The 25,930-nt window shown below is 52.7% G+C and overlaps 1 protein-coding gene across 21 annotated transcripts in view; it reads left to right on the top strand.

Annotated features, from left to right (window-relative positions):
- Positions 1–25,556, top strand: part of NFASC (neurofascin) — a 188,093-nt gene extending 162,537 nt beyond the window's left edge. For 13 of the 21 annotated variants that reach the window (XM_009238823.4, XM_054522210.2, XM_002809563.6 and 10 more), the window contains 6 exons: positions 4,096–4,332; positions 8,105–8,221; positions 9,526–9,678; positions 16,387–16,518; positions 19,625–19,694; positions 23,121–25,556. In XM_009238823.4, coding sequence (XP_009237098.3) covers positions 4,096–4,332; positions 8,105–8,221; positions 9,526–9,678; positions 16,387–16,518; positions 19,625–19,694; positions 23,121–23,352 — 941 coding nt within the window. In that variant the 3' untranslated portion in view covers positions 23,353–25,556. The remainder of the gene's footprint in view (positions 1–4,095; positions 4,333–8,104; positions 8,222–9,525; positions 9,679–16,386; positions 16,519–19,624; positions 19,695–23,120) is intronic. The other 8 variants (XM_054522292.2, XM_054522299.2, XM_054522270.2 and 5 more) reach the window with 3 other exon arrangements.
- The last annotated feature ends 374 nt before the right edge of the window (positions 25,557–25,930 follow it).

The following is a 25,930-nucleotide window of genomic DNA, read 5'->3' as shown; positions in this document are numbered from 1 at the left end:
AATGCGTAAGAACCTTCTGCACAATGAGCAGGTGCCAAACAACGAAACTCGGGTTTCATGTTTTTGACGTGGGCCTGGCGTCTGGCCCACTGCTGTCTTCCCTCTCATCCTCTCCAAACCTGGGCACTATTTCCCCAAACTGCCCTGTTCATCTCTCACCCAGTGAAGATAATCCCTCTCATCCACCTGTATCTGCAGTCTCTTAGGATTGCTGCCCATCTGTCTGACAATCTGTGATTTGGCCGGGGTAGTCAACACGCCATGTGGACATTTTTGGACTAAACCTCCCACCATGGAATGTCTGGGAAGTGCTGTCCTCTTCTTTGACCCAGCTCAGTCTGCAAATGTTTGGTGAGCTCTTGATAGGTGCCCTGTTCTGTGGCAGGTTCTGGGACGGAAAGATGAATGACACATGTCATCTCTCCTCAGTGTTCTCCATCTCATGTATGGTGCTCCCTGAAACCCTCCTGGAAAACCCTTGGCCGCGGCCAGGGTGCCTTCCATTGTGCATTAGGTAACAAACCTGTGAGGTTGATGCTGCCGTCTAGGAGGGCCCTTGTGCTTCCAGCTTTAGCCCACTCAGGATCCCCCCCTTAGCTAACAGAGAGTCTCTGCCCCCTCTCCTCGGTCGCCAGGCTGATGGTCTCCACTGAGCGCTGGCCAGGATTGCTTCCAAACCTGTAGCTCCTATTGCGGCAGGAAATGACATCCTAGCCCAGTCATGTGTCTGCCCAGCCTGGTGCTGCTCTGTTGGTAAGCCCTACTTCTCAGCTTCATTGCTCTTCTATCCTCTCCTCCACCTCAGCCCCAGGGGATGAAATAATCTGAATCTCCTTGGACCTGAGCAGTGGAAGGTTTTCCCCATGGAACACTTGTCCTCCTCTTGTTCCCACCTGTACTAGCCCCCTGACAGCTCACTGCTTGACTCTTCTGCACCTTCCCTCAGAGGCTTTTCTTCTTTCCTCCACCCTCCCTAGCTCTCTGGAGGCCCTGTCTTGCCTTGGGACAATAGACACAGCTAATGAGTGGGTCAGAGATGTGCCAGCAGTGACCTTAGCCAGCTGAGGTTGTATCCTCTATAGTAACTTTGATGGTGGGAGCCCCGGGGAGGCTGCCGGAAAGTGACCCCTTTCCTCTCTCTCATCTCTTGCTCCCTCTTACTAAGCCTGAGCCAGACAGGAAGCAGCTAGGTAGCCATCATCAGAGAAAAATGCTTCCTTTCTGTCACACTTGGCAGAAGTGGCCATCAGGGGAGGGGACAATGCAGTGTAGAAACATCTTCAGAGCCATCTCTCATCCTTGCCTCTGCCCAGCAGGGCCAGTGAGGAAAATGCTGTCACCTGGGCTCTCTTGACACCTCTGTCCCTCAGCTACTCACTGGAACATCCTGGGAAGAGTGTGCCCCAGCTATGGCCTTGTTGGGGTATGAGTGTGTGTGTGTCTCTGCGAGTCTGAGGACCACATGAGAGAGTGTAAACTTTGGGGAAGACTGACTTGGATTCTGGGGCCTGGGAAATGTAGCGCCACTGCACCTGTAGGAGGGGAGGCCCAGGCTCCTGCACTACACAGTGTGATGATTCAGGTTAAAAGGGAGTGTTTGCTTTTATGTTTTGTTTTGTTTTCTTGAGGCAGAATCTCGCTCTGTTGCCCAGGCTAGAGAGCAGTGGCGCGATCTCGGCTCACTGCAACCTCCTCCAAAGGGAGTGCTTTCTAATGATGCCTTTTAGATAGTCATGAGAAGGGCTACCTTGTGAGCATTTGATTTGTCAGAAATTATTAGAAAATATACTATTGATAAGGAACTCCGGCAGGTGCGCACTTTGGGAGGCTGAGGCCAGAGAATTGCTTGAGCCTGGGAGTTCAAGACCAGCCTGGGTTCCATGACAAAACCCCATCTCTACAAAAAATACACAAATTAGCCAAGCATGGTGGACCTGTAGCTGGACCTATAGTCCCAGCTACTCAGGAGGCTGAGGTAGGAGGATTGCTGGAGCCTGGGAGGTCGAGGCTACAGTGAGCCATGATCACACCACTATACTCCAGCCTGGGTGACAGAGCAAGATCCCATCTCAATTTAAAAAAAAAAAAAAATCAGAGCAGTCCTGTCCAAGTAGACAAAATAATTTCTCCAGGTCTGTTCCAGCAGCACAGAGCAGCGGAAAGAGCCCATGTGTGTCTATGGCCATGAGAGCTGCAGGGAGCAGGCCTGGGAGAGAACTGACCTTTGCCACATGGGTCTCTCAGGCTTTCCCATGTATGTGTGCACAGTGTGTGTGTGTGTGTGTGTCTCGGTGGGTGGGGATAAGTGAATTCCCTCATGTTGAGTGTTTTTAGTACTGAGCTTATATTCCAGGCCTGAGGCCATCCTGGACTGAGCACAGCCCTAAATAAAGAATCTGAGAGGGAGAGTTGCCCCACTGCTCACCCCTCCCCACACCGCCCTGATGTCTGTGGGTTGACCAGGGTTTGGGGAATATAGCATTGAGAGCTTTGAGCCTGCCCAGGAACCTCTGGAACATGTGGGGCATAGTCAGCTGCCCAGTGTGACTTCAGTGGCCAGCACCCTCGGGGCACAGTAGTACCTCTGATCTTATTAGTAGGGAAGCAGGAGTATTCCCTCCTTCTCCAAAGAGGGACTTATAATATTGGAGACCCAAGGGAATGAAAGGGCTTTTGTTGGGCTGGCTCTGGCTGAGAAGGCTTAGGATCACTTCACTCTCCCTTAAAAAAAGCTCTCTGGCAATTCTTTCTCTGGCATCCCTCCCTGCCCTAGCCCCTTTCTCCGGGATATTATTTTCCTGAGAGATTTGAGGCTGGGTGGGATTCCTTGGGAGTGAGAGTTAGCTGCCTTTGTTTTAAAGTCCCTGCCTACTTCTCCATTAGCATCAACACTAGAAAGTGGAGTGCTGTCAGATCACAGGAGATCGAGTGCAAGGAGGAGAGGTGGCTTTGTCTCTCTCTGCTTGGCCTCAGTCTCATACTCTCAGCTTTAGCAAATATTAGATCTGCGGGTAAGGATAGGGCGGCCCTTTCCATGAACTTCTATATCAGGAAAGAAGACCTGTGAAAAAGTTGTCACATACATAAGCTTAGCCCTCCCAAGCTGACCAACATCCAAGGATAGCTTTGGGTGGGAGATGGGTGTCATGAGAGGGTTAGCCCAGATCTGAACAATTCTGTGCCCCATGAAGATTTATGCGGAAAAGAAGCCCAGCATGCGCCTCACTCTGCCTGGGACTCCTCTGTCTGCTGTGGGCTGGGAAGGTGGTGCTGCTGAGTGCGGGCCATTCCATTAGCTCCCTCTTCCCATGTTCTCATGTGAACAGAAAGCACTTGGGGTACCTGGACCCGAAGTTCCTGGAGAGAGAGGCAGTTATAAGAAGTCACTTTGGATTAGGGTGGTTGCAGGAAGGGCCGCCATTGAGCAGAGAAGAGAAAGAGAGGGAGGAGAGGCAGGGGAATGACCAAGGAGAGCCAAGACCGGAGGAGGGCGAGGGCAGGCAGAACGCTGTGCAAGGCTCACCTGCGCGGAGTGGAGATTGTTCCCTCTCTGTCATCGGGTTTGGGTGGCTGTTTGGGCTCATGCAGGCATGACAAAGGGTGATTTTGGAGTGATTGGTTGGGAATGGCAGGCCACTCTAAGCCTCTGCTGGACAGGGCCCCACCGCCTGCCCACCTCTAGGCTGGGGCTCCAGGGCTGGACCCAACTGGTGCTGCTTGGGCCTGTGTCTGGGTGGCATCTGGCCAGTGTTTGGCCTGGGGCTCCATGCCATCCCTGGGGTCTGAGCGATTCAGCGCGTGCCCCCTTCCCATCTCATCCTCACGCATCCTTGGCTGGGTGCATGCTGGGTGTTTCGAGCCACGCAGACCATGAGAAGAAAATGAAACACACACAGGGCTTCATTCTCTTCCTCCCCCATGGTTGTGTCTTCTGTTGCTGCGACCCGTCTGACCCAGTCCGTTATGCTTGGGGAGGCTCCTGATGACTAAGCCCCATCTCCTCACTGGGCTGCCTGCCTTGCACGCGGGGGCCGTGTGTCCAGGCTGGGCACAGCCAAACCAACCAGACTCGGCTGTTTTACATTTCCCTCTCAGCTCCTCCCACATTGCCCCCGACTACTGTGGGTGCGACGGGCGCTGTGAGCAGTATCGATGCTACTGCCATTGCTGCCACCACCGAAGCCACAACAGTCCCCATCATCCCAACTGTTGCACCTACCACCATCGCCACCACCACCGTCGCCACAACTACTACAACCACTGCTGCCACCACCACCACCACCACGGAGAGTCCTCCCACCACCACCTCCGGGACTAAGATACACGAATCCGGTACTGCGCATCACCCATGCTCCCCATCCCCTCCTGGCCCGCCTCCCCAGCGGCCTCCAGACGAACCCACAGGCTCCCCCAGCTAGGAGGTGGGGTCTGGAGTGGTGTTTACCACCACCTCCCTTTGTGTTTCCTTTGGAAACTCACCCGTGACTAGATGCTCAGTCCCGTAACCTGGAGGCCCAGATCTCCCCAGCCTGGCCCTGACACACACACACTCCTTGGGTGGTCCTCCACCACTCAGTACCCCAAATTCTAGCCTCAGATCCCTGTTCCTTAACAGACGGCCAAGCTCCTTGGGCAGGGCCCCCAGGTTCCAGATGTTAGGACCGCCTCCAGCTACATTTCAGGCAGTCAGCTCAGAGCCGAGCACTCCAGAAGGAAGACAGTGTGAGGAGGGGAAAAGGACCAGATACTGTACAACTGGCCTGAGGGAGTTTCCTGCCCTGGCCACGTCTGCATCCGGCCTAGAGGCTGAGCAGCAGGGAGTGGCTGTGCCAGGCAGCTCTGTTCCCAGAACCCCTGTTCCTTCCTTGTCTCTCCTTCCGCGAGGAACATTTACAGACTTTTCTTTTACAAAGTCAAAGCTTCCAGGAAACTGTATTGCCAAGGAGTCCCTTAATGCCCACTCACATTCCCCAAGCCCTTAAATGCAGGCATGGAGGGAAAATTACAGGCATTCTCAGAGCCCCTGGTAAGAATCGATCCCAGGGCTGGTGCGCTGAGCCACGAGAATGCACTGTTCCTGTATCGTGCAGCCAGGCCAGGAAGCTCTGTTCTTCCAGTTCGGGGACACCCCAGGGGAATTCAGCGATCCTTCCAAGCACTGCGCATCAGTCTTTTATTACCAACAAGGGGAAGTTCTGTAGCTTCCTGAGCCCACAGGCCAGCTATAAAATCAGCGTGAGGCAGCCAGCAGGGCTGGCAGGAAGCACCCAGAACTCTTCTGCCACAGCTGTAGAATTGTAGGACCCAGTGGGCACCACCTTTGTCTCCTGGGCAAGTCCCTTTACCTTCCAAAGCCTCCTTTCTCCCACCCTGCTCCACTTTTCTCGGCCTCCTGAATGAGGATGGAGGCTTAATAGACATGAGAGGATTTTGTTTTTAGCTCAATGACATGGAGTTAAGTGAGCTGTCAGGGAAGACGAGAGACACAGCTGCCGTGAGCTCCTGAGACCCTGAAAATGCTGGTTTGCTTCACAGGTGCCATCTAGAACTTAACAGGCACTTTTGGAAAAAGTTGGCTGAGGAGGAACCTGCTGGGGTATTAGAAGCTGCCACCAGCGGGTTGGTGATTGATGTTCTTTGGGGCCACGGTGAGGCATCTTTTTCATTAAAGTGGGGCTTTGTGTCCTACAAGTGCTTTGAGTTCAGAGAAAAGATGAACCAAAAATGAAGAAAGGAAGTGGCTCTTGCTCCCCCAGCAAAGAGTTACTTGCCTTCTGAAACATAGGCCTTGTTGCCACATAGGACCAGCCCCTCCAGAGTCTCACTCCTCAAGTTCTGTGAGACGCTGCAGAGGACCTGGCCATGGCCTTGATCTTATCTAGACCTTGGGAACACCCCTCAACCATCCTCACCTCCCTTAATGCAGCAGAATGGCCGTCTAGGACTTTAAAAATGAATGTTCACCTTTATCGTGCCTTACATCTTGGGAAAAGATGTTTCATAAGTTTACTCTTCTCAGGGTGAAATAGGCCTTTTTATTTGTCCTTCGCCTGTCTTTTTCAGATTTCAAGGGAGATTCCTCAATTCTTACATTCCAGGAGTCAGTGAGACAATCCATGCTTCCCCTCCCTGACCCTTTTTGTGTTTCTTGGTGTTGATATCTCACATGCTTGGTCCTTCTCTCTGAACTTTTTAGTGCTTCCGGGTCATCATCCTGGTCTCTCTGTGGCAATGCCTTCCTCCAGCTCCTACCTCTAAATCATCTTGGCTTCCCATTGCCTGGCCTTTTCTAGAAGAACCCCAATCTTCACAGCCTTTAAAACAGCCAGATTTGAGTCAATTTCATATTGGTGGCCAAACTGTTTAAACACAAATTCTCTAGCTATTTACAGGGCTCAGAGCTGAGGAGGAAGAAACTGAAGTCCCCAAATAATGACTAATCACAATTCATTCTCACCAGCAAGAGCCATGAAATTCTAAGGAGCTGGAATTTGGGATGGCTTCAAGCGGCCAGTACAATTGAAGCGTCTGGCAGACAGGCAAGGAAGCCTACCTTCTGCCCTCCCCATGGTGCCATCAATGGAATCGCTTTCTTGGCCCCTCACTTAATATGAATCATATTCACCTGGGGCAACCAACACCTGACAAGGTTGTAGTGCAGAAGGCACCTCTTTGAAGTGAAAACCAGGAGATCTTTTATCACTTCCCCAGCCCTGCAGGCTCAGTCACATGTCAAATAGATAATGAATAAATGCATCGCCAATGTACTCTATTCATTTATTTTTGACAAGTGAGTTGGTGACAGTGCCCCCCTTGCATGCTAATAAAATATACAGGAGCCACACTTGTAAAGTCTTTGAAATACAAGGCTTCATGCGAGTACTCCACTATTAAATCTTTGCTGGAAAATGGAGTAACCAGACTGCTGGGACTCTTGCAAAATGATTACATTTGAAGATTAGTGCCATTCTCCTCTACACAGGCTATGGTTTCAGACAGCACCATGGCTTTGATAAAGTGGCTCCCAGCTCATAGGAACTTGATAATTAATGTCCTCTGTGTTGCATAGAGATCAGGCATCAAAAACTTGGTGGTGCTGAGAAGCCAACAGAACAGGATTCTTCTGGCATCTGGACCACTGAGGGCTGGTTGTCAAGGAGTTATCTTCTCTTGGTCCCATCTAGTCCACGCGAGGGAGAGGAAGGCTTCACATTGTCTTTACTTGGGCCCCTGAGATTCTAGGCTTTAGACAATCTGAAGCTGTTAGACACATCAGCCAGGCTTCTCTCTGACCAAGAACAACCCAAGGGGCTCCTTAGACCAGCCTCACCTGTCTGGATCACCATTCTCCTCCAGCTTCAAAAGTCCATCCTTCCTGCAAATCTCATCAAGACTCAAGGCTCTTAAAGATAACCCTCTCCTTCCTGCAGCACTTCTATGCTTGAAGGTGAAGGGGCTGGCACACATCTCCTCTGTGTGGCCTCCTCCTCCTGGCCACACGGCCTTTTTCCTGGCCCCTTTCCTTACACTGTTGACATGACAAGGGATCTGAAAAGGGAATAAGTCCAGGTTAGAGCCTCAATGGCACAGATCAAAATCCACTCTTTCTACAAAAATTAGCCGGGCGTGGTGGCGGGCGCCTGTAATCTCAGCTACTTGGGAGGCTGAGGCAGGAGAATCGCTTGAACCTGGGAGGTGGAAGTTACAGTGAGTCGAGATCACGCCACTGTACTCCAGCTTGGGCAACAGAACAATACTCCGTCTCAAAAAAAAAAAAACAAAAAACACTCTTACATTCCTAACCCTACCTATGTGGACACATAGTCAGTTTCCAGCTCTCCCTCGGAAGTCCTCCCGACTGTACCTGCTTGTCCCTGGACAGCGACCTCTGGCCTGGCCACCAAGGCTGCAGCTTGGAGCTCTGTCAGGCCCTGTGCACAGCCATTTCTGACTCTCCCCTTTCCTAGATGACTGTGTGTACATGTGTGCGTGCGCGAGCGTGGGCATGTGCGTGCATGCACACGCTTGTGTGTGTGTGTGTGTCTCCATGTCTCTGGTGCCACTCCCTCCTCATCACTAACTCCTCTTCTAACCCGTCCACCAGCCCCCGATGAGCAGTCCATATGGAACGTCACGGTGCTCCCCAACAGTAAATGGGCCAACATCACCTGGAAGCACAATTTCGGGCCCGGAACTGACTTTGTGGTTGAGTACATCGACAGTAAGCATTGCTGTGCGGGGTGGTGGTGGCGGCAGCGGCGTCGACAGCAGCGGCGGGTAGTGGTAGATGCCATTAAAGAGATCCTGTGAACTCCCCCAGGCTCAGAGAGGCCTTTTAGCCTGGCTTAATTATGGCTTAATGAAATCGATATGCACTCAGGCGGCAGTGAGGTGGGAGGAACAGGCTCAAGGAGAAGGAAGGGGGCTTCTCAAGCCATTAGTGGAAGTCTAGGATTGCATGTCTGGAGGACCTGTGTAAAGGGGCCCTTCATTTCCTGCCCAGGATGAGGGTTCTGAATAGCCCCCAAATGAGCCAAATGTGTCCTCTGCATTGATCTCCTTAACTCAGGCTCCACTAGACTGGGTGAGCCAGTTCACAGACTTGGGCTATAACCCTGCTTTACTCCCAGAGGAATGCCAGCGGCCCCCAGTCAGATCCACAGACCAGAGCCATTTGGCCCAGCCGGTGGCTTGAGCTGAGTTGCTCATCCTTTACTGGAGCTTGGGACCAAGGGTACAGATTCGTTGGACTGCAGAGTGTGGCCCCTGAGTGAAGGACCCTGTTCCTACAGGGTCAAACCCACCATCCTGGCGTCTTTAGTATGTGCTCTAAGCAATTAAGCCAACTAACCCAGCCAGCAAATCCACCTGGGATAGCCTACCCAGAGACCCTCTCAGGAGAGAGCAAAACTGACTTAGTTCTCTCTGGTTGGAGGAGGAGTTCACATCCACAGCACCTGGACTCCATAGTTTGGTCCATACTTTTTCAGGCTCCTACTACCCCTATTCACCCTACAGTCTACATGCACAGGCACACACTTTTCCTGATGTGGGAATTCACCACATGGTGAGAAATGAGAGGTGAAACTAGGAATGAGAGCCAAGAAGCAGAGTCCCAGCTCATCTCCAGTTTTCATGAGGGATGCTAACTGGCTTTCTGGCCCTCACCAGCCAGATCCATGTGAAAAGTTAATCGCTTCCAGGGCAACAGAGCATCTGCTGACAAGCTGAGAGTTTAAGGAAGTAGGTTATAATATGTCTATGGTGAAGACTGTGGTAAGGAAAGAGAACTTCAGGAGAGGGAACGGTGTCCCCAGCTGAAGGGTCATTTAAAAGCATTAGTATTGCATGGACAGGCATAGGGAAGCTGCCTGGAAACCTCCTGGTCTGCATGGTGGACTGGACCCGCGGTTCCCTGGTCCCTTCCCCCACACTTTCTACCTTTGACAGGTGACCAGGACCTAAGCACTGGCTCTCCAGCTCCTGGTGCCTGGCTCTAGGCTGATTGAGGTTTCTGTTCCCCAGGCAACCATACGAAAAAAACTGTCCCAGTTAAGGCCCAGGCTCAGCCTATACAGCTGACAGACCTCTATCCCGGGATGACATACACGTTGCGGGTTTATTCCCGGGACAACGAGGGCATCAGCAGTACCGTCATCACCTTTATGACCAGTACAGGTGAGAGGGGACCTGGCCTGGCCATCCCCTGCGAGCATGGGGCATTTCATTCTCATCCTCAGCTTCCTGCTTGCCTCTCTCCTGGGAAAGAAGACTCATCCCCACCCCATTTCCCACCTTGCATGGCGTGTCTCAGCTCTTATTATGCATCAGCTGAAGGCTCCCAGGAAGCCTAGAGGAGCCCAGTGTGCATGCGTAGTGGAGAGGAAACAGTGATTGTGGCCCTGTGGGGGTCAGAAGGAAACAAAGGATGTTTAATGACAACAGAGAACACTTAGCCCCCTGCTGTGCCTGGTGTGTGTGCACATTTGGTCACTGTCTGTGGGTGTGGGGGCTGCAGGAGAGTAGTGCAGCCTGACCCGTGTGCACAGGGGCTGGCTCCCTTCATGCAGGATCAGGGGCCTTGATCTAGAAATCGCTCCAGGAGATCAGTGCATTTGTTTGTTGCTCCCTTGCCACCATCATCTATTGTTAAAAATTTCAAAGTGAGTGACACAACTTGTTTGGGGCTTTGTTTTTGTCCCAAGTTTGTCTTGGCCTAAAAGTAGGTGACTTTTTGTCATGCAGGGAGAGGGGAAGCAGCTCTCCAGAACTGGAATGGTTCTGGCTCTATAGTGGCTTCAGCTGTGGATGAAGAAACATCTTCCTTGTGCCAAATGAACAGGCCAACTGGGGCTCAGCAAAGGGTACAAGTTTCAGCAATCTCTGTGCTGGTAGGGGTAGCTGGCAGTCCGGATACTTACAGGGCACTTGCTGGTCTGAGTGTATGTAGCTTTAAACTCAGCTGAGCAGGCTGCCAAGCGGCCTGTATGCTAAGCCCTGGAGCTAAGGGTAAGGCTGGGGAAAGAGATTAAGAGAGAAAAGGATCAGTACCTTGCCCCCAGGGGATATCCTAATCAGATGCAGGTCATTCGATACACAGCATAGCGGAGGGGAAAAAACACACAGTGATTTATATGAACTTCTGAATGTTGACTTAAATATTCATTACTCCTCCTGCACCTGGCCTGGCGAGGCTGATCCTGGTAGCTTGCATCTTGGGAGTCCCTGCCCATCTGTGTAAACGTCTCACCCCACCCCTTCTATCCTAGTCCCTCCTGGTCCAGCATCCTGTCTTTCTCCCTGTGTCTCCGCCTGTCCTGCACATTTGCATGCCATCAAGGCTCAGAGGGTCTGAGAGTCGGGCTCCCTGATTGAGGCTAGCCAGGCCGACTCAGACAGGATGTCTGAGTGGCCAGCCTGTCCTGTAACAAGGGGAGCCAGGCCAGGCAACTGGACAGTGGACCGAGCAGAGCAAGTGGCTGGACTCTGTGTAGTTCAGATGAGGTCCCAAGCTGTTGCTCACTGGTATGTGCATTTGATTTTGCTTCATTACATACTGGAGTCCAGCACAGCAGCAAGAAGCAAAGATGATATTTGAAAACAGAGTTCCATCCTAGGGAAGACTGCCAAAACCAGGGCAGCCTGCTTTCACAGTCTGACTTCTCCAGGTCCTAAGCCCTAGGGCTGTGGGTGAGGGTTCCGGCCCTGCCCTCAGGGATGTCCTAATCTGATTTGGGGTATTAAGCACATGACAGAAAAATGATTGATACTGGGTATGCTTCTGAACCTAAATACTCGTTTCTCTTTTCCTGCACTTGGTGGAAAGGCTCATCTTGATAGCTTGCTTTCCAGTGATGAAGCACTCAGCCCTGGCAAGTCTTCCCAGACTCCTCCCAGCGAGAGCTGGAGTGGGCAGATTGATGAGCCCAGCTCTGAGTACATATTGTCCACTTCTCTCACAGGCTGGCTGGAAATTACTATCTGCAAACCACACAGGGAAAGGAAATATTTTCACTTTCTGAAGTCTGTGAGTGTGTGTCCATATCCTTCAAAAATACACATTCTCTTTCCTGTGGATGGACTCCAGAGCCAAGTCTATGCAATCCACAGATCTCTGTGTTTCATTAAAGCAAGAACTCGTGAGCATCTCTGGGCCCTGACCACTGGTCATTTAGACAACCACAGGCAGTCACTTTAGTCTGCAGACTTGAACGCGCTATAGCAGTTCAGGAAGGAAATTGAAGGAAACCACTGGGAAGGCTGACAGCCTCTCTGACCCTCACCAGAAAAATCCCAATGGGAAGTTAATCACCTCCTTGAAGCGTCTGAAGCCAAAGAGACCTGGGGGGCTACAAACACATAACCCTGGACTCCAAGAGGCCCATCAGCCCTTCTGTGCTGGGGCGGGATGGGGTAAGGCAGGAGGATGGCGGATGCTTAGAGTGGGCCAGCAGTCAGATAGCAGCCTGCCTCGGACCTCAGGAGAGCAGGGAGCAGGGCCTCAGGGGACCTGAATGCAGTCATCTTCTGCTGTGTTTGGGAGAAGCATCTCTTTGGTGGGCCAGGATGGGGCAAGGGGTGGAGAGGTGTCAAATGGTGCTTAAGTGAGAACAGCCAAGCCAAATTGTATTTGGGGGAAAATCCATCCCCGTTATATTTGTTAATCTATCCCTATTTCTAGAACATAATTCTGCAGACTTTGAGTGACTGGCCTTTCTTCCCTGGTCAAACCCAATTCCTCCCAGTTAGAATTAGGAGTCATCAGAGCTGTCTGCTTTGCAGGTGTATTGCCCGTTTCTGAGTGGGTGTTGCAGGGTGAGGTGTGGAAGGCACACAAAACACGTCTTCTAGTCCAGTGTAAGAGGCGTGGGGGCCGGACGAGAGGATGCTGTTCTGGCTCCCGTCAGTTACAGCTGAGAGTGGCAAGTGTAAACACACCCTGGTCTTTGCACACTGATATTACTGGATCCGTTAGGAATCTTGAAACAAGTTTAACAGACCCATTGAGTATGGTGTTGACAGTCAAATATAATTGCTCTGGGGCCTTGCTAAAATGCCTTCCTCTCAGAGTCCAGGTCATGGAGTCCCATTATAAGTGTGATCATTATGTTCGAAATTTCTTTTGGTCCTTGAGAAACTAAATCACTTTGATGGGATGTGGTTGAGCCCACCTTACCCCAGATCCCACTAGGTTTTGAACAGCCTTCTGTGTCCAAACTTCACAGGAAATTCTTTCACCTTTTCAGTAAGGACGGAAGGTAACATTTGAACTTCACCTGGTACGTCAGGAATGAAAAGCCACATTTGCTTCCTAATTGCCCATGTGGCCCCTTTCCCCTGGAATGATGACTTTCTTTCCCAAGAGGAAGGAAGTCTTGTGGAGACAGCTGTCAGGGTGCAGCAGAACAAGCACCAGGAAGATGGTGGTGCAACTAGGCCGTTGACTAAGTCGTTGCAGATACACAAACCAACCTCCTTGCAAAAGGTGGGTACAACTATCCAAACACATGTTGAAGTAATTCCTTCATCCCAGTGCCCAGTTCTAGCACATGGGCAAGCCAGTATCCATATGACCCCTAGCTGATATCAGGGGAAAAACCTAAATCAGTATGCCAGGTTAACTGTATTATAGTAAGATTAAATTCACCCATTAATCAATAAGTAGTCACTGACTACTTGTTATGTGACCAGCATTGTGCCAAGTACTACGAGGCTAAAAGAGATCCCCCGTTCTCAAGACTTTAATAGTATAATTGGAAACCAGGACCCAGGAAATAGAACAATTAAATGTTCCACTGCATGGAGCAGCTGGGGGTGAAATCAGAGTTCGGAGATGGTGTGAGTTGGAGCAAGGGGAGAGTCAGGGAGGAGGGTAGAGTGTGCAAAGGTGGCAGTGAGCTAGGAGGGCGACAGCCTGGGCTTTGTTGGGCAGGAGGGGCGGGATGCACGGAAAGGAGACTGGAGCTCCCAGAAGGCCAGGCTCAGGAGCTGAGCCCACACAGTGGGGAGTAAGGAAAGGTGGCACCATTGGAAGCCTCCTAGGAAGGTGGTAACAGGATGTCTCATTGTATCCACAGGAAGTGGCAGGCACAGGTGAGGGGACCCCTGGAATAGAATGGAACAGTGAGAGGAATATGGGAGGCATTTTGGAAGAAGTGGCAGCTCTTAGAGATGGGCACAGTGGTGAGGCCTCTGGCAGCAGCAGGAGAGCTGGGAGAATCAAGGCAGGGGGCAGGAAGACGCAGGTTGAATTTTAAGCACATGCATCCAAGGAGAGCTGTAGGAGGAGGCTCTGGGCTTATGGTTGTGGAGGTGGCTGGAGGGATGATGGGGATGAATAAAGGGTCACTGGTGCTGATGAGAGTTAAGGAGGTGGAGGTCAGCTTGGGAGAGGCCCACTCAGTGGTTACAGCTGAAGCGCTAAGAATAGAGGGGCTTGAAGTCAGCTTGCTGGGGGTACAGAGGAGTTGGCGGGAACTGGAGGGGGCGGAAGAGCATAGAGCGTACCAATAAGAGGGCAGCATGTGAGCTGGAGCTGAAAGTTCCTCAAGGGTTTTTGTTTTAAGACACAGGAACATTTAGGACTTTGAGACCAGCCTACACAACATAGCAAGATCCTGTCTTTACTAAAAATAAAAAAAAGTTAGCTAGGCATGGTGACATGCACTCGTAGTCCCAGCTACTTGAGAGGCTGAGATAGGAGGATCACTTAAGCCCAGGAGATTGAGGTTGCAATGAGCTATGATAACACCACTGCACTCCAGCCTGGGCAACAGAGCGAGACTCTGTCTCAGAAAGAGAAGAGAAGAGGAGGGAAGCGGAAGGGAGAGTAGGGGAGGGGAGTAGGAGGGGAGGAGAAGGGGAGAGGATTGGGGGGGGAAGAGAAAAAAGGAGGGAGGGAAGGAGGGAAGGAAGGAAGGAAGGATTAAATAGATAATGATAGATCTATATATATTAAATGGTTATAAATGCTATGAAATAGAGATAGCAGCTGGGTGGGAATTGGGGAGACGGGCTTTGTTTAAGCTGAGAAGGTTCAGGAAGACCTCTCTGAGGAGGTGCCAGTTGCCAAGGCAGCCATTAGAAGAAAAAGCAGCAGATGCAAAGGCCCTGCAGTAGGAATGAGAGCAGCCAGCATGGCTGGAGCATAAAGCATGAGGACAGGGTGGTGGGAGGTAGGACTAGAGAGATGACCAGGGCCTGCTCTGATGGAGCCTGACAGGTCAGGATAAGGAATGAAGAGTTTTCTTCAATAACAATGAGAAGCTTTGCAGGGTTAAAGCAAGGAAGTGATTCAGTCCTACGTGGGGGGTTGGAAAGATCACTCTGACACTGTGGCGGGGGCCTGCTGGGAGCAGGAGTGGAAGCAGGGATGGGACTTTTCTCTGCAGCCTACCTAGATCATGGTACTCACAAGCCTTGTTCTCACAGGCCTCACCTGCTTTTCAGCCCGGGGCTGCCCTGGGCAACCAGAGTGCAGAGGACACTTGTTCATCAGTCTTCACCCCGTATTGAGAACTTTCTTGGTGCAATGCCCTTGACTGGGCACTAGGAAGGCTGTAAAAACAGTTTCTGCCCCCAAGAGGAGCAAAGGGTGGGCTTGCACCCAGATAACTGCCCCACAAATGGCATGTGCTGAAGACCTGGGGGCACAGGTGCTGTGGCCCTCATGCTTTTCCCTGTGCTCCTGGAAGGAGGCTCAGTGCCTTGGTGCCAGCTCCATGGTTCTTGGGGCTCCTGCTGTTGTGTGCCTCTCCCCAGGTGTCTCTGGGCTGGCTGGTTCCAGGGTTACTTTGGGTGTATTCAGTTCCTTAGATCCTTCCCTTCTGTCACAGTCTCATGTTCTGTGACAGGCTGCGTTTCAGGAGAGGTTGCTTTTGTTCTCCAGCCGGTAGAAAGGAGAAGGTTGAGTTGGTACTGACCACACCCCCCTCCCAAACCCAAACCCAGCCATTGGGCCATCAAGGACACCCTCAGATGACTCCTTAGCACCTGTTCTTCGGGCCCTCCTGCAGGCCTTTTAAATCACAAAGGGATCTGCCCACTTTGAAACAGGTCTCCACATACGCTGGACGTGGACAGAGAGGGACTCACTGTCACAGGAGTTGGAGGGGGCACATCGGCTTGTCAGAGACCACCGGGGGGGTCACCCTGTGTGGAGTAGCCTGGAAGTGGCATGGAGTGAGCAGAAGGCACAGCCCCAGCCCCACATCGCTGCTGGCCTGGCTAGGGGTACCCACACCAGGATTGCCTTTGCTGTCAGGAAGCACAGGATCCACTAGAGAGATGTGAAAAGATAGGGCATCCTGGGCCTCCACTTGGTCCAGTCCCCACCCTCAGGAAGCCTGGATGGCTTCGGAGCCATGCTGGTGGGCAGGGATGCTGCTGTGCGCCTGTGCAGGCCTGCGAAGGTGTTCTCATAGCAGGTTTTTGCAACGTGGCCATGGCCTGCACTCCCTGATGGGTAGCTTGCCGGCTCCCATTTCTCCACCCTGGACTCATCCATGGGGCGTCATATTTCCATGGCCAATCCGTGGCCATCCCTCAGTCCCCATTAGGCTGTGACCAGCCGTCTGGTTTCCAAGAATGCCGTGCTTCGTCCCTATGACACGTTCCCCTTCCTAAAGGACCTGTTCAGCCTTCTGCTTCTTATTTGCTCCTTGTACCCTTTCCTTTGCCTCTTTTCTGATCTTTTGACCTTGGCTCTTTAATTATTTTCTTTTTGTCCTTTAGCGGGGTAGTTTGGGCCAGGGGGCTGCTAGGTGGTAGTGTTAGGCTCCAGGAGAAACATCCACGTGAAATAGCTGAAGTTCTTCCCTCCGTCTCACTCCTCACTGTCTCCCCCATGAAATCATTCACGGGTTTGCTTCCGGCCCTCCCCGCCAGCTTACACCAACAACCAAGCGGACATCGCCACCCAGGGCTGGTTCATTGGGCTTATGTGCGCCATCGCCCTCCTGGTGCTGATCCTGCTCATCGTCTGTTTCATCAAGAGGAGTCGCGGCGGCAAGTACCCAGGTGAGACATGCGAGAGGCGTGGGCTTGCAGGGCGGGGCACGTCCACCTTCCCGTGAGTCTCCAGGTCTCCAGCCAGATCCGGGGAACGTGTTCTCTCAGTGAAGCCAGCCCTTGCCCAGCTTGGAAATACAATCCTCTTGCCTGTGCATCTTCGGACTGCCAGCAAGCACTTGAGTTAATTAAGTTCGCCTGAGTTGGGCGGATGGCACAGTCCAGGCAGCCTCAGAGAGGGGATGGAAGGAACCCTGGCTCCTATTAAGAATGACCTTTCCTCCCCTTGACTCACCACCCATCTGCTCTATAAATTGGCTTTTTTTCAGCCTGAATCTCATTAGGATCCTGTGTCCCAGGGAAGCAGAAAGGAAGAGAGGCATTTTCCCTAACTGTGTCCCAGAGAATGGGGAGAGGAGGGGCCTGGGCAGAAGCAGCACCCACATGAGAGAGTTCCAGAGGTGGGCGCTCAGCAGGACAATGGTGTAACCGCCGACACCACTAGCAAGGGTCAGAAGCGAGGACCAGGGAGAGGCTGAAGATGGGTGGCACTGGTAGGGACCCCCGTGGCCCTAAAGCACTTTGGGCTTCCCTAAAATCCCAAGGATACCTCAAGATCCTTCAGTCCCTGGCCAGGCACAATGACTCACATCTGTAATCCCAGCATTTCGGGAGGCCAAGGCGAGCAGGTCACTTAAGGTCAGGAGTTTGAGACCAGCCCAACCAACATGACGAAACTCCGTCTCTACTAAATATACAGAAATTAGCTGGGTGTGGTGGCAGGTGTCTGAGGTCCCAGCTATTCAAGAGGCTGAGGTGGGAGGATTACCTGAGCCTGGAGAGGTCAAGGCTGCCATGAGCCGTGATTGTGCCACTGCACTCCAGCCTGGGTGACAGAGTGAGACCCTGTCTCAAATAAATAAATAAAATTTTTTAAAAGATCCTCCAGGCCGGGCGCAGTGGCTCACACCTGTAATCCCAGCACTTTGCAAGGCCGAGGCAGGCAGATCACTTGAGGTCAGGAGTTCGAGACCAGCCTGGCCAACATGGTGAAACCCCATCTCTACCAAAAATACAAAAAATTATCTGGGTATAGTGGCACACGCCTATAATCCCAGCTACTCAGGAGGCTGAGGCAGGAGAATCACTTGAACCTGGGAGGCAGAGATTGCAGTGAGCCAAAATCGTGCCACTGCACTCCAGCCTGGGCAACAGAGCGAGACTCCGTCTCAAAAAAGGAAAAAAAAAAAAAAAAAAAAAAGATCCTGCAGCCCAGACATACCAAGGTCAAGGACAAGGACCTCTGGCATTCTTGTTTCTGGAAATATTGATTGTTTTTTACACAGGAACAAGAGAGCCATCTGTCTGTGATGGGGTGGGTAGGGACAGGAGACAGGATAATGGATGACCCTGAAAGCAAAAATCTGGCTGGACTACAGAGTGAAATTTCTCCCTGCTCCAGAAAGCCCCATCACCAAACACAACCCATGCTCCCCAAATGCTTCCTTCTCCCCATCTCTTAGAACAGGTCCTCCCCCAGGACCCCCCTAAAACTCAACACAAAGGAAATAGAAGGGAGAGGAGACTCGATTCTTTTTCATTCCCCATGTCCAAGTACCCACAGACTAGGACTCTGAAGAGCTGTGCCTTAAGTGAGGAAGGGCGGGAAATGATGGTCCCTTACTGGTGAGCGATGTTTTCTTTCACTCTGTTCTGCTGTGCTGGGCCTGTCTGGTTCTGTAACAAAGCCTGAGTTAGGGAAAAGGCTGCCTCCTCCGTCTGACAGTCAGACTTGGGTGGACTGAGTTCACACCCGTTCCAGGTGGAAGTGGAATACTGGAAGAACCCAGCAGATCAACTCTGAGCTGCCCTTTGCCCTTTCAGAAAGTATCTCATTCCAAACAGTTCTTCGAAACTAACCTCTTGCCCTCCAGCTACAGAGTAAGCCCCTGGTCCCTTAAAAAGATGAGTGAACCAGGAGCTACAAGGCCTGGTCGCTAGCCTTCCCTCCAGTCTTCATTCAGTCACTAATTAGTTACGTGATATGCTCTTCACCTCTCAAGGGTTCAGTTTCCCTCATCTAAAATGGGGATGATTATCCACCTTGTATCTCAAAAAGGACACAGAGGCCGGGCGCGGTGGCTCACGCCTGTAATCCCAGCACTTTGGGAGGCTGAATGGGTGGATCACCTGAGGTCGGGAGTTCAAGACCAGCCTGGCCAACATGGTAAAACCTCATCTCTACTAAAAATACACCACCTGCCAGGCGTGGTGGCAGGCGCCTATAATTCCAGCTATTTGGGAGGCTGAGGCATGAGAATCGCTTGAACCCGGGAGGCAGAGGTTGCAGTGAGCCAAGATAGCACCACTGCCAAAAAAAAAGATACATAAAGAGGCTTTCATGTAAGTGCCCGCTGTGCATCCGCCTCTGTGCTGTGCACTAGCAATACCGGAGGAAAAATGATCTCTCCTCAAGGGCACCGTAGCTGACACCGAAAGAATGAGCACAGAACAAGGCAGAGCCTTGGCTGAATGCTCACACATCACAGAGGAAGTGGAGGAAAGCGGGCACGCCAACAAAGGGGTCACAGAGAAGAGACACTTTCCATCCCATAGGTGTGTATGGTGTGTCTTCTCTGCTCAGGGCACTCTGCTAGGAACTGTGAAGAAGCACACAGACCCCCACCCTTGAGGAAAGAACTAGCCTTCCGTGATAGGCATGAGAAACGTCCACAAATAGTTACACCACAGAGCAGAGTAAGAAAGGTGCAAACAGTGGAGTGTTTGCCTTTGGCAAAGGAAATGATCACATCTGTTTGATCTTTTGGGGAGACTTCATGGAGATGTGGTGGGGGGAGCTTGGTAGGAGGAGATTTCAGTTGTCAGTAGAGATGTAAAGAGACCCCTGGGGCTGAGAAGGAGGCGGCAGAGTCAACTTGGCAACTGATTGAGTACAGGAAGCAAAAACAAGGGAGGCGTGGATGGTGCCTTGTTAAAAAAGAGTGTCAGTGAGCCCAGGGCGGTGCCTTCTGGCCCTGCATTCAGTGGAGCCCTGGAGAGCAGGGGCATGTACTTAATCATCGTGTCTGTGTCTTTGCTTCTCCTTTTGACCAAGTACGAGAAAAGAAGGATGTTCCCCTTGGCCCTGAAGACCCCAAGGAAGAGGATGGCTCGTTTGACTATAGGTGCGTGATCTCCCTCCTCCTCTCTCAGGCAGGCTGTCCTCCCTGTCCCTGAGGCACCACCCTCACCTCAGAGCAGCTCCGCTTGGCTAAGAGGCCATGAGTAGCTGTCCTTGCCCATTGGGCTGTCATTCTGCCTGTCTGGTGGCGCTGTGGTGGAGAGTGCATGCTGCTGAGTTTACTCAGAGGCTTCTCATCCTGAGAGTGCCAGACGAGGCTGCTCCCCCAGGAGACACTGCCTGACGCATGCGTGCATTAGTTTGACAAACAGCATTTCATTCATTCAACTGCACAACTCAAATGTGTCAAGCTTGCTATTTATATCTTTCCACCTTTTCACTCTGAACATGAGCCCCAGGACCCTCTTGCCATGAGATGAGCTCAGCTCTCATGCTGATTCTCTGCCCACACTCCATTCCTAACTCTGAAGATAATGACCCTGGGAGGCTGTGATGTCTTAAAGCCTCAAGGAATGAAGGTGGGGTGATTCTAGGTCATTTCTCCTTGAACTTGGTGATATCTTTGGGCTCTAGACCGGAATGGGCCTTAGAAAGGCATCTGGTCCAATGCCCTATGTCCCAGATGAGAGGACTGAGGCCCAGACCAGGAAGCGAATGGTCTAAGACTCTTCCAAGGTCCCCACCCGGTGAGTTAGTGGCAGAGCTGGAAAGGCCAGGTCCCGCATTTCCAGCTGGTGCTGCTATTCTATACTTCTATACCCGTGCTCCCGTCCTACCTGGATGCATCTTTGTATGTGGGCTTAACAACATTGTTGTCGGTCCATGGAGATGGCGAGTATGTTCTGAGCTGAAGGATGATGCAGAGTGGGCTGTGGAGTGTCATTCCCAGACCAAGTGCTATGGGAGGGAATGTCTGATCAGAGCCCTCCCTTCTCACGCCACCCAGTTACTGCCTGGGCCCGGGTCCCCTTGTCCTCTGCTGCAGTCTCCTTTTCCTGTCCTGGGCCTCTGCCACTCTGCCTATCAGCCTGGCAAGCATAATCAGATCAATGGGTGGTGGAGCCACTGCCCACACAGGAGCCTGTCTGCAGGCTTATGGGCCATGACTGTCCACCTAGTCCCGACATTCCCGGAAGCATCCTGAAAGGGCAGGCATAAGAGCCCCTTTCCCATCTTCCCTGGCAGGGCCCAGCTTCCCTGTGGGCTGAGACTTCCCTGGCTTTTTGTTCCAAAAGCCACAGGGCTTCTCCTCCCCCAGACTCTTGGTGCAGCCAGAGAGGAGGTGCTTGGACCTCCTCCAATACAGGGCTGGGCAGCCCGTACTGCGAGGAGTTGCTTCCTCATGCACCTCTCCTGCCCCAGACACCAAAGCTGTCAGGCAAAAACCCCTGCCTCCTCCCCGCAGACACCGATGCTGGGTCTACACGCACAGGAGCGTGCCTCGGCCTGCACCCCTACATGCACACACCTCTCTGCTTTGGCTCTGGAAGGTCTGCAGCATCCGTCCTAGAGCCCTCCCTTGGATGAGTCTAAGAGCCCTAACCTGGGAAAAGGCTGAAATTAATACATCAGAGAAAGAACTAAGTTTCTAGAGGGGGTAGGCCTAGGGGCAAGGAGTGCCGTTCCTCTCACTCCAGTCTGTGTCTAAGTGGCCGACCACCTTTCCCATGGGGCACCCTCTGTTTTTCTCCCCCATGTCCATCCACCTAGACCTTGAAGATGTCTTGGAAGTGAGGCCGACAGGTGGCCAGACCAGGGCCACCCCTAGTCATTCTGGTTTCTTTCAAGCTTCCCTTAGGAGAGGTCTGTTTGGTCTGTTCTTTTCAGACCTAGATCCCCTGTCCCCTCAACAGCCTGGCATGCTACAGATCTCTTCTCCCCCTCTTCCACTGGCTGGGCCATCGCTGCCCAGTGGCTGCACTTAGCTTAGCTGCCTGGAACCAGAGGAGGAATTCCCACAAATCCCATAGCACGGTCCTCATGCCCCTGCACATGGGATGGAGGGCCCTGGGAAGGAGTGTGCATGCGAATAAGACCTGCAAGTGGGGTGAGGAGCCTGGCAATTCCCCTCCTCCAGTTGGCAAACAGTGACTTCCACTTCCTGCACAAACTCAGCGCAGCCCCAGAGAGCTGCCTCCCTCACACCATCTCCCAACGCACGGCTGTCCCATGAATACAGTTAGGCTGTATTCATGGGACAGCACTGTGGGGAGTGGGCTAATAGCTTTCCATCTTCTAACACAGCCCCGGCTCTGGCTCGCTGCCCTCCCCTGACAGCTGTCTTTGCCCGACACTGCTGTTAGAAGTGAGAACGCGCTGCCCACTATAATGGCAACTCAGCTGGTTGTCTTCCCCACGTCCAGGAAGGACTGGGGGTGGGTGGGGAGCTGGGGGCAAGGCAGGGTGTGGTGTGCGTCTGCTCAGACTGCCTGGCACCATTATGGTCCCACCGCTGAGACCCAGACTCCCACTGCTCATCCTGAGCTGCCTCCTGCCCAGGAACTGGGCTAACCTCTGAAGTGCAGCCAGCACCACCTGGTCCTCACTCTGAGCCTTTCCAGCCAAGGGAAGGGACTTGGTGCCTGAACAGACGCTGGCTCAGAGAGCAGCCCCGCACCTCCTCAGGAGCGCAGCAGACATCCTGACTGGGTGGCTGTTCCCAGCGGCCCGTGCAGCTTTACTCGGCAGCCTCCCAGCTCTCTCTGCACAAGGGGAGCTTAGGGCCAGGGCCTGTGGGCCTCAGAAGGGGCTGGGCATGATCCTCTGAGCCTTGCTGTCTTCTCTTGTTTGCTGGCATCACCTGCTTACCTGTGTGCCCCACCCCCACCACCACCACTCTTGCGCACCTGTGCTTGCTAAGCCCAAAGCAATAACGTCTTTTTATAGATCAACAAGATAGCTCAGCGAAACACACCAAGACAGACAAGCAGAGAGGTTGGGGAGAGGTTTGTTCCTTTAAAAGCCTTGCTTTTTGTCAAGGCGAGAGTGTTTCCCTGAAGAGTCACGGGTCCTGGGAGATCAAAGCTGGGCCAGCCCTTCTTGATGGACAGACTGAGGCCCAGGTCACAAAACCACACAGTGACACACTCGGGACTAGAACCATCCCATGTGGTCTCACAAGCAGTGGCTCTGCCTCACCATGGGGTGGCCATCCTCTGTCCACTTCCACCACAGACAGGGACCCAGTCTCATGGAAAAGACCTGGACCAGGAGCCCAAAAGCATGGGCTCCACTCCCTGCCCTGCCCTGCCCTGCCCTGACTTGCAACCTCACCTTAGAGAAGGTGCTTGTCCTCTCTAGGCTTCTGTTTCCCTTCTGTAAAGCAGACTGGACAGGGGAGGGTGAAGCGGGGGCTGGACTGGGTGGTCTCCTGGATCCCATCCTCTCTGAGCTGTGTAGGGCATGTGTTGGCAGGAGGCCGGCTGCCCTGTCCCACCCCACCTGAGATTCTCTGTCTCTCTTTGGCCAGTGATGAGGACAATAAGCCCCTGCAGGGCAGTCAGACATCTCTGGACGGCACCATCAAGCAGCAGGAGAGTGACGACAGCCTGGTGGACTACGGCGAGGGTGGCGAGGGCCAGTTCAACGAAGACGGCTCCTTCATCGGCCAGTACACGGTCAAAAAGGACAAGGAGGAAACAGAGGGCAACGAAAGCTCAGAGGCCACGTCACCTGTCAATGCTATCTACTCTCTGGCCTAACGGAGCCCACCCAGGCACAGCCACCCCTTTGCAAGTGGGAGGAGGGGAGAAGGGGAGACAAGACCACTGCAGACCTACCACAAAGCCACCACCACCTTCAGTAACAAGGGTACGATATGAGGGTCTGCCAAGCTGTGAGGACCAGTAACCACCAAGCCACCCACAAGCCCCCTCCCAATGACCCCCCTTCAGCCCCGGGTGCCACCAGTGTGGGAGAGCTGGAGCCGTGGCTGAGCTCAGCTGGAGGGAGCCTGGCCCCTCGCCCGGTCTCGCAGCCACCCCGAGCGTTCCACCACACTGTCCGCCCTTGGCCTCGGCACACGCTCACCATTTCTGTTGGTTATGGGACTTCTCATTGTCTTAATTTCGCTTTGTGCATCTTCCCCTCCAGACCCAATGTCTCCGTTTTCTTTTCCTTTTGAAAAAGAGTCCCTGGAAAAGAAAGAATAAGTGGATTCTCCCCCAGGAGACCATAAAGATAGGCAAAAAGGATTGAATCCGTACCAGAACACGTAGACAGGCTGTAGTATTCAAACCACCTCTGGGCCAGTGCATTTCCGAAGGATGCCTTTCTCACCATATACCTCCCCGGCCCCCAACCCCTCTGCCTCGGCCTTGTCAGTTGCTGAGCTGGGCTTGGCTCCTTTCTGGAAAATGACAGTATTTTTGGCAGGGAGAAGGTGTGCAGGCCTCCTTGCTGCTCTCTGATTCGGTTGGGAGGTGTGTTTACCTCTTGCTCCTCATTCCTCCCTTGCCCTTTTCTCTGGAGTATCTAAGATGTGAGCTGCACTGACTCTGAAGACGTTTGAGGAACAGGAGTGGGCACTGATAGAAAGGACTTCAACGCCAGTGACTGTGTACCTCAAGCAGAAGAAAATCAGGTGTCTGGTCTTGGGGGCACTGTGCTCACCTCTAGAGAGAAGAAAAAGGCTGGGTTTGGACTTCCTGCCTCCCCACTGGTGAAACCCAGGATGTAGATAGAGGGCCACATCCACTCTGTCCAGAGTAGAGGGCACCTGTCCACGCGGCCAGGGCCCACGCTGCCACCCTCGAGGAGATGGAACCCTGTGATGCAAAAGCTTTGCTGGTGTTTTTGGGGCATAAGGCACTGCTCGCCTTCCATCTCTAGCAGTTAGATATCATCTTCTCAGCCAATTCTGTAGGACACTGAGGCTCTTGTTTGACGTGGTGTGTGGATGGGACTTGCCCCAAGACCGAGCAGGTCTGCCCTTTCATTGGGGTGTATACATATCAGGGGACCCTGAGGTGGCACCGTACTCAGTGCTGTGATGCCCCCACCTGGGGAGGACTCAATGCTCTTTGTATGCCTTATGCAGCGCTGATCTGTCCCTGGAGTTCCCAGGTTCCCAGCCCCTCCCTGCAAGCCTTGAAGCCTCCAGCGACGTCTATTCTCCAGGAGAGCAGGGCAGCCTATGCAAGTGTTCCGGCAGGACCAGAAGCGGCCACTCAACACACGTCCTCACCAGTCACCCCAAATGGAGACACTCGCAGACCTGCAGTTCTCAGACCGAAGGTGCTGCCTTCATCCTCCCCACCTAATGCATTTTTGAAACCAAAGGTACCTAGCCTCAGAGACAGAGAAGGAGAGGGGGAGATCTTGAGTCTAAGAGGAACCCTTTAGCTGTTTCTGTAGCTGAGGTCAGTTTCAGGAGGGTGAAGCTGATCCCCAGGAATGGATCAGCTGCCATGGGCACAGCCTCCGATTTGAGCCTCCAGCTGCTAGCCAGGGGGCCTGGGCCAGACCAGGGCTCTGTCCTTCAGTGACTTTATTAAAGCAACATTTGCCACATGTTTAAGCCGCAAAGGTATTAGCAATGCTTGCATCATTAATAATCATTCAGTTGAAGGTCAAGCCCATAGACACACACTCTCTGTCTGCTGGTAAGAAACCATAGCCCAGAACTGAGCCAATAAGGTTGTTTGAACCTGAGAGTGTGTGATGGTCGTTTGGGCCAAGCCTCAGCTAGGGCTGCTGCCTGGACGCCTGAGGGGCAGCTTATCACAGTGCAAGGGGACAGGGTAAACAGCAGGGGGTGGGGTGTGAGCTTGGAGGGCCCCTCCCCTGGATTTCCTCCAACACCTGCTTGGATACTAGGCCCACTGTCCCTGAAGGGAATGTCAGGGAAGTGTGCCTGTGAGCTGAATTAAAGGACTGGCCTTTCCAGAAAACGCTTTGGATCTGAGCAGAGTAGTCAGTTTCTCAGACACTCATTCCATACTGCACCATCCATGCCAGTGTACCCATTGCACCGAAGACAGGCTCTTCGGGCAGGAAGGGACGGTGAGCAAGTCTGCCACACCACCTGGTGACGGGGAAGGGCTGCTTCCCTCGTAAGGGTCTTGGGGAGAAGTAAGCCTGCAGCCTGCCTCTGCACCTCGTTCCACTGTCCTGCCAGGCTCTGTACTGTCCTTTGTGTATGAAGAAAATGCTATTGGTCCTCTCTCAGGCTGTTCTGTGGGTGCTGAGAGCTGCCCCCCATCACCAGGCAATCACACCCCTCTGAGTAGAAGCAAATCTGAGGCTGAAGAATTAAGTTTTCCCCAAGCAAGGAAGGCA

The sequence above is a fragment of the Pongo abelii genome, chromosome 1 (assembly GCF_028885655.2).
Source record: "Pongo abelii isolate AG06213 chromosome 1, NHGRI_mPonAbe1-v2.0_pri, whole genome shotgun sequence".
Taxonomy (NCBI): Eukaryota; Metazoa; Chordata; class Mammalia; order Primates; family Hominidae; genus Pongo; species Pongo abelii.
Note: the sequence above shows the minus strand (reverse complement) of the source record. Positions and strands in the feature narration are given on the sequence as shown.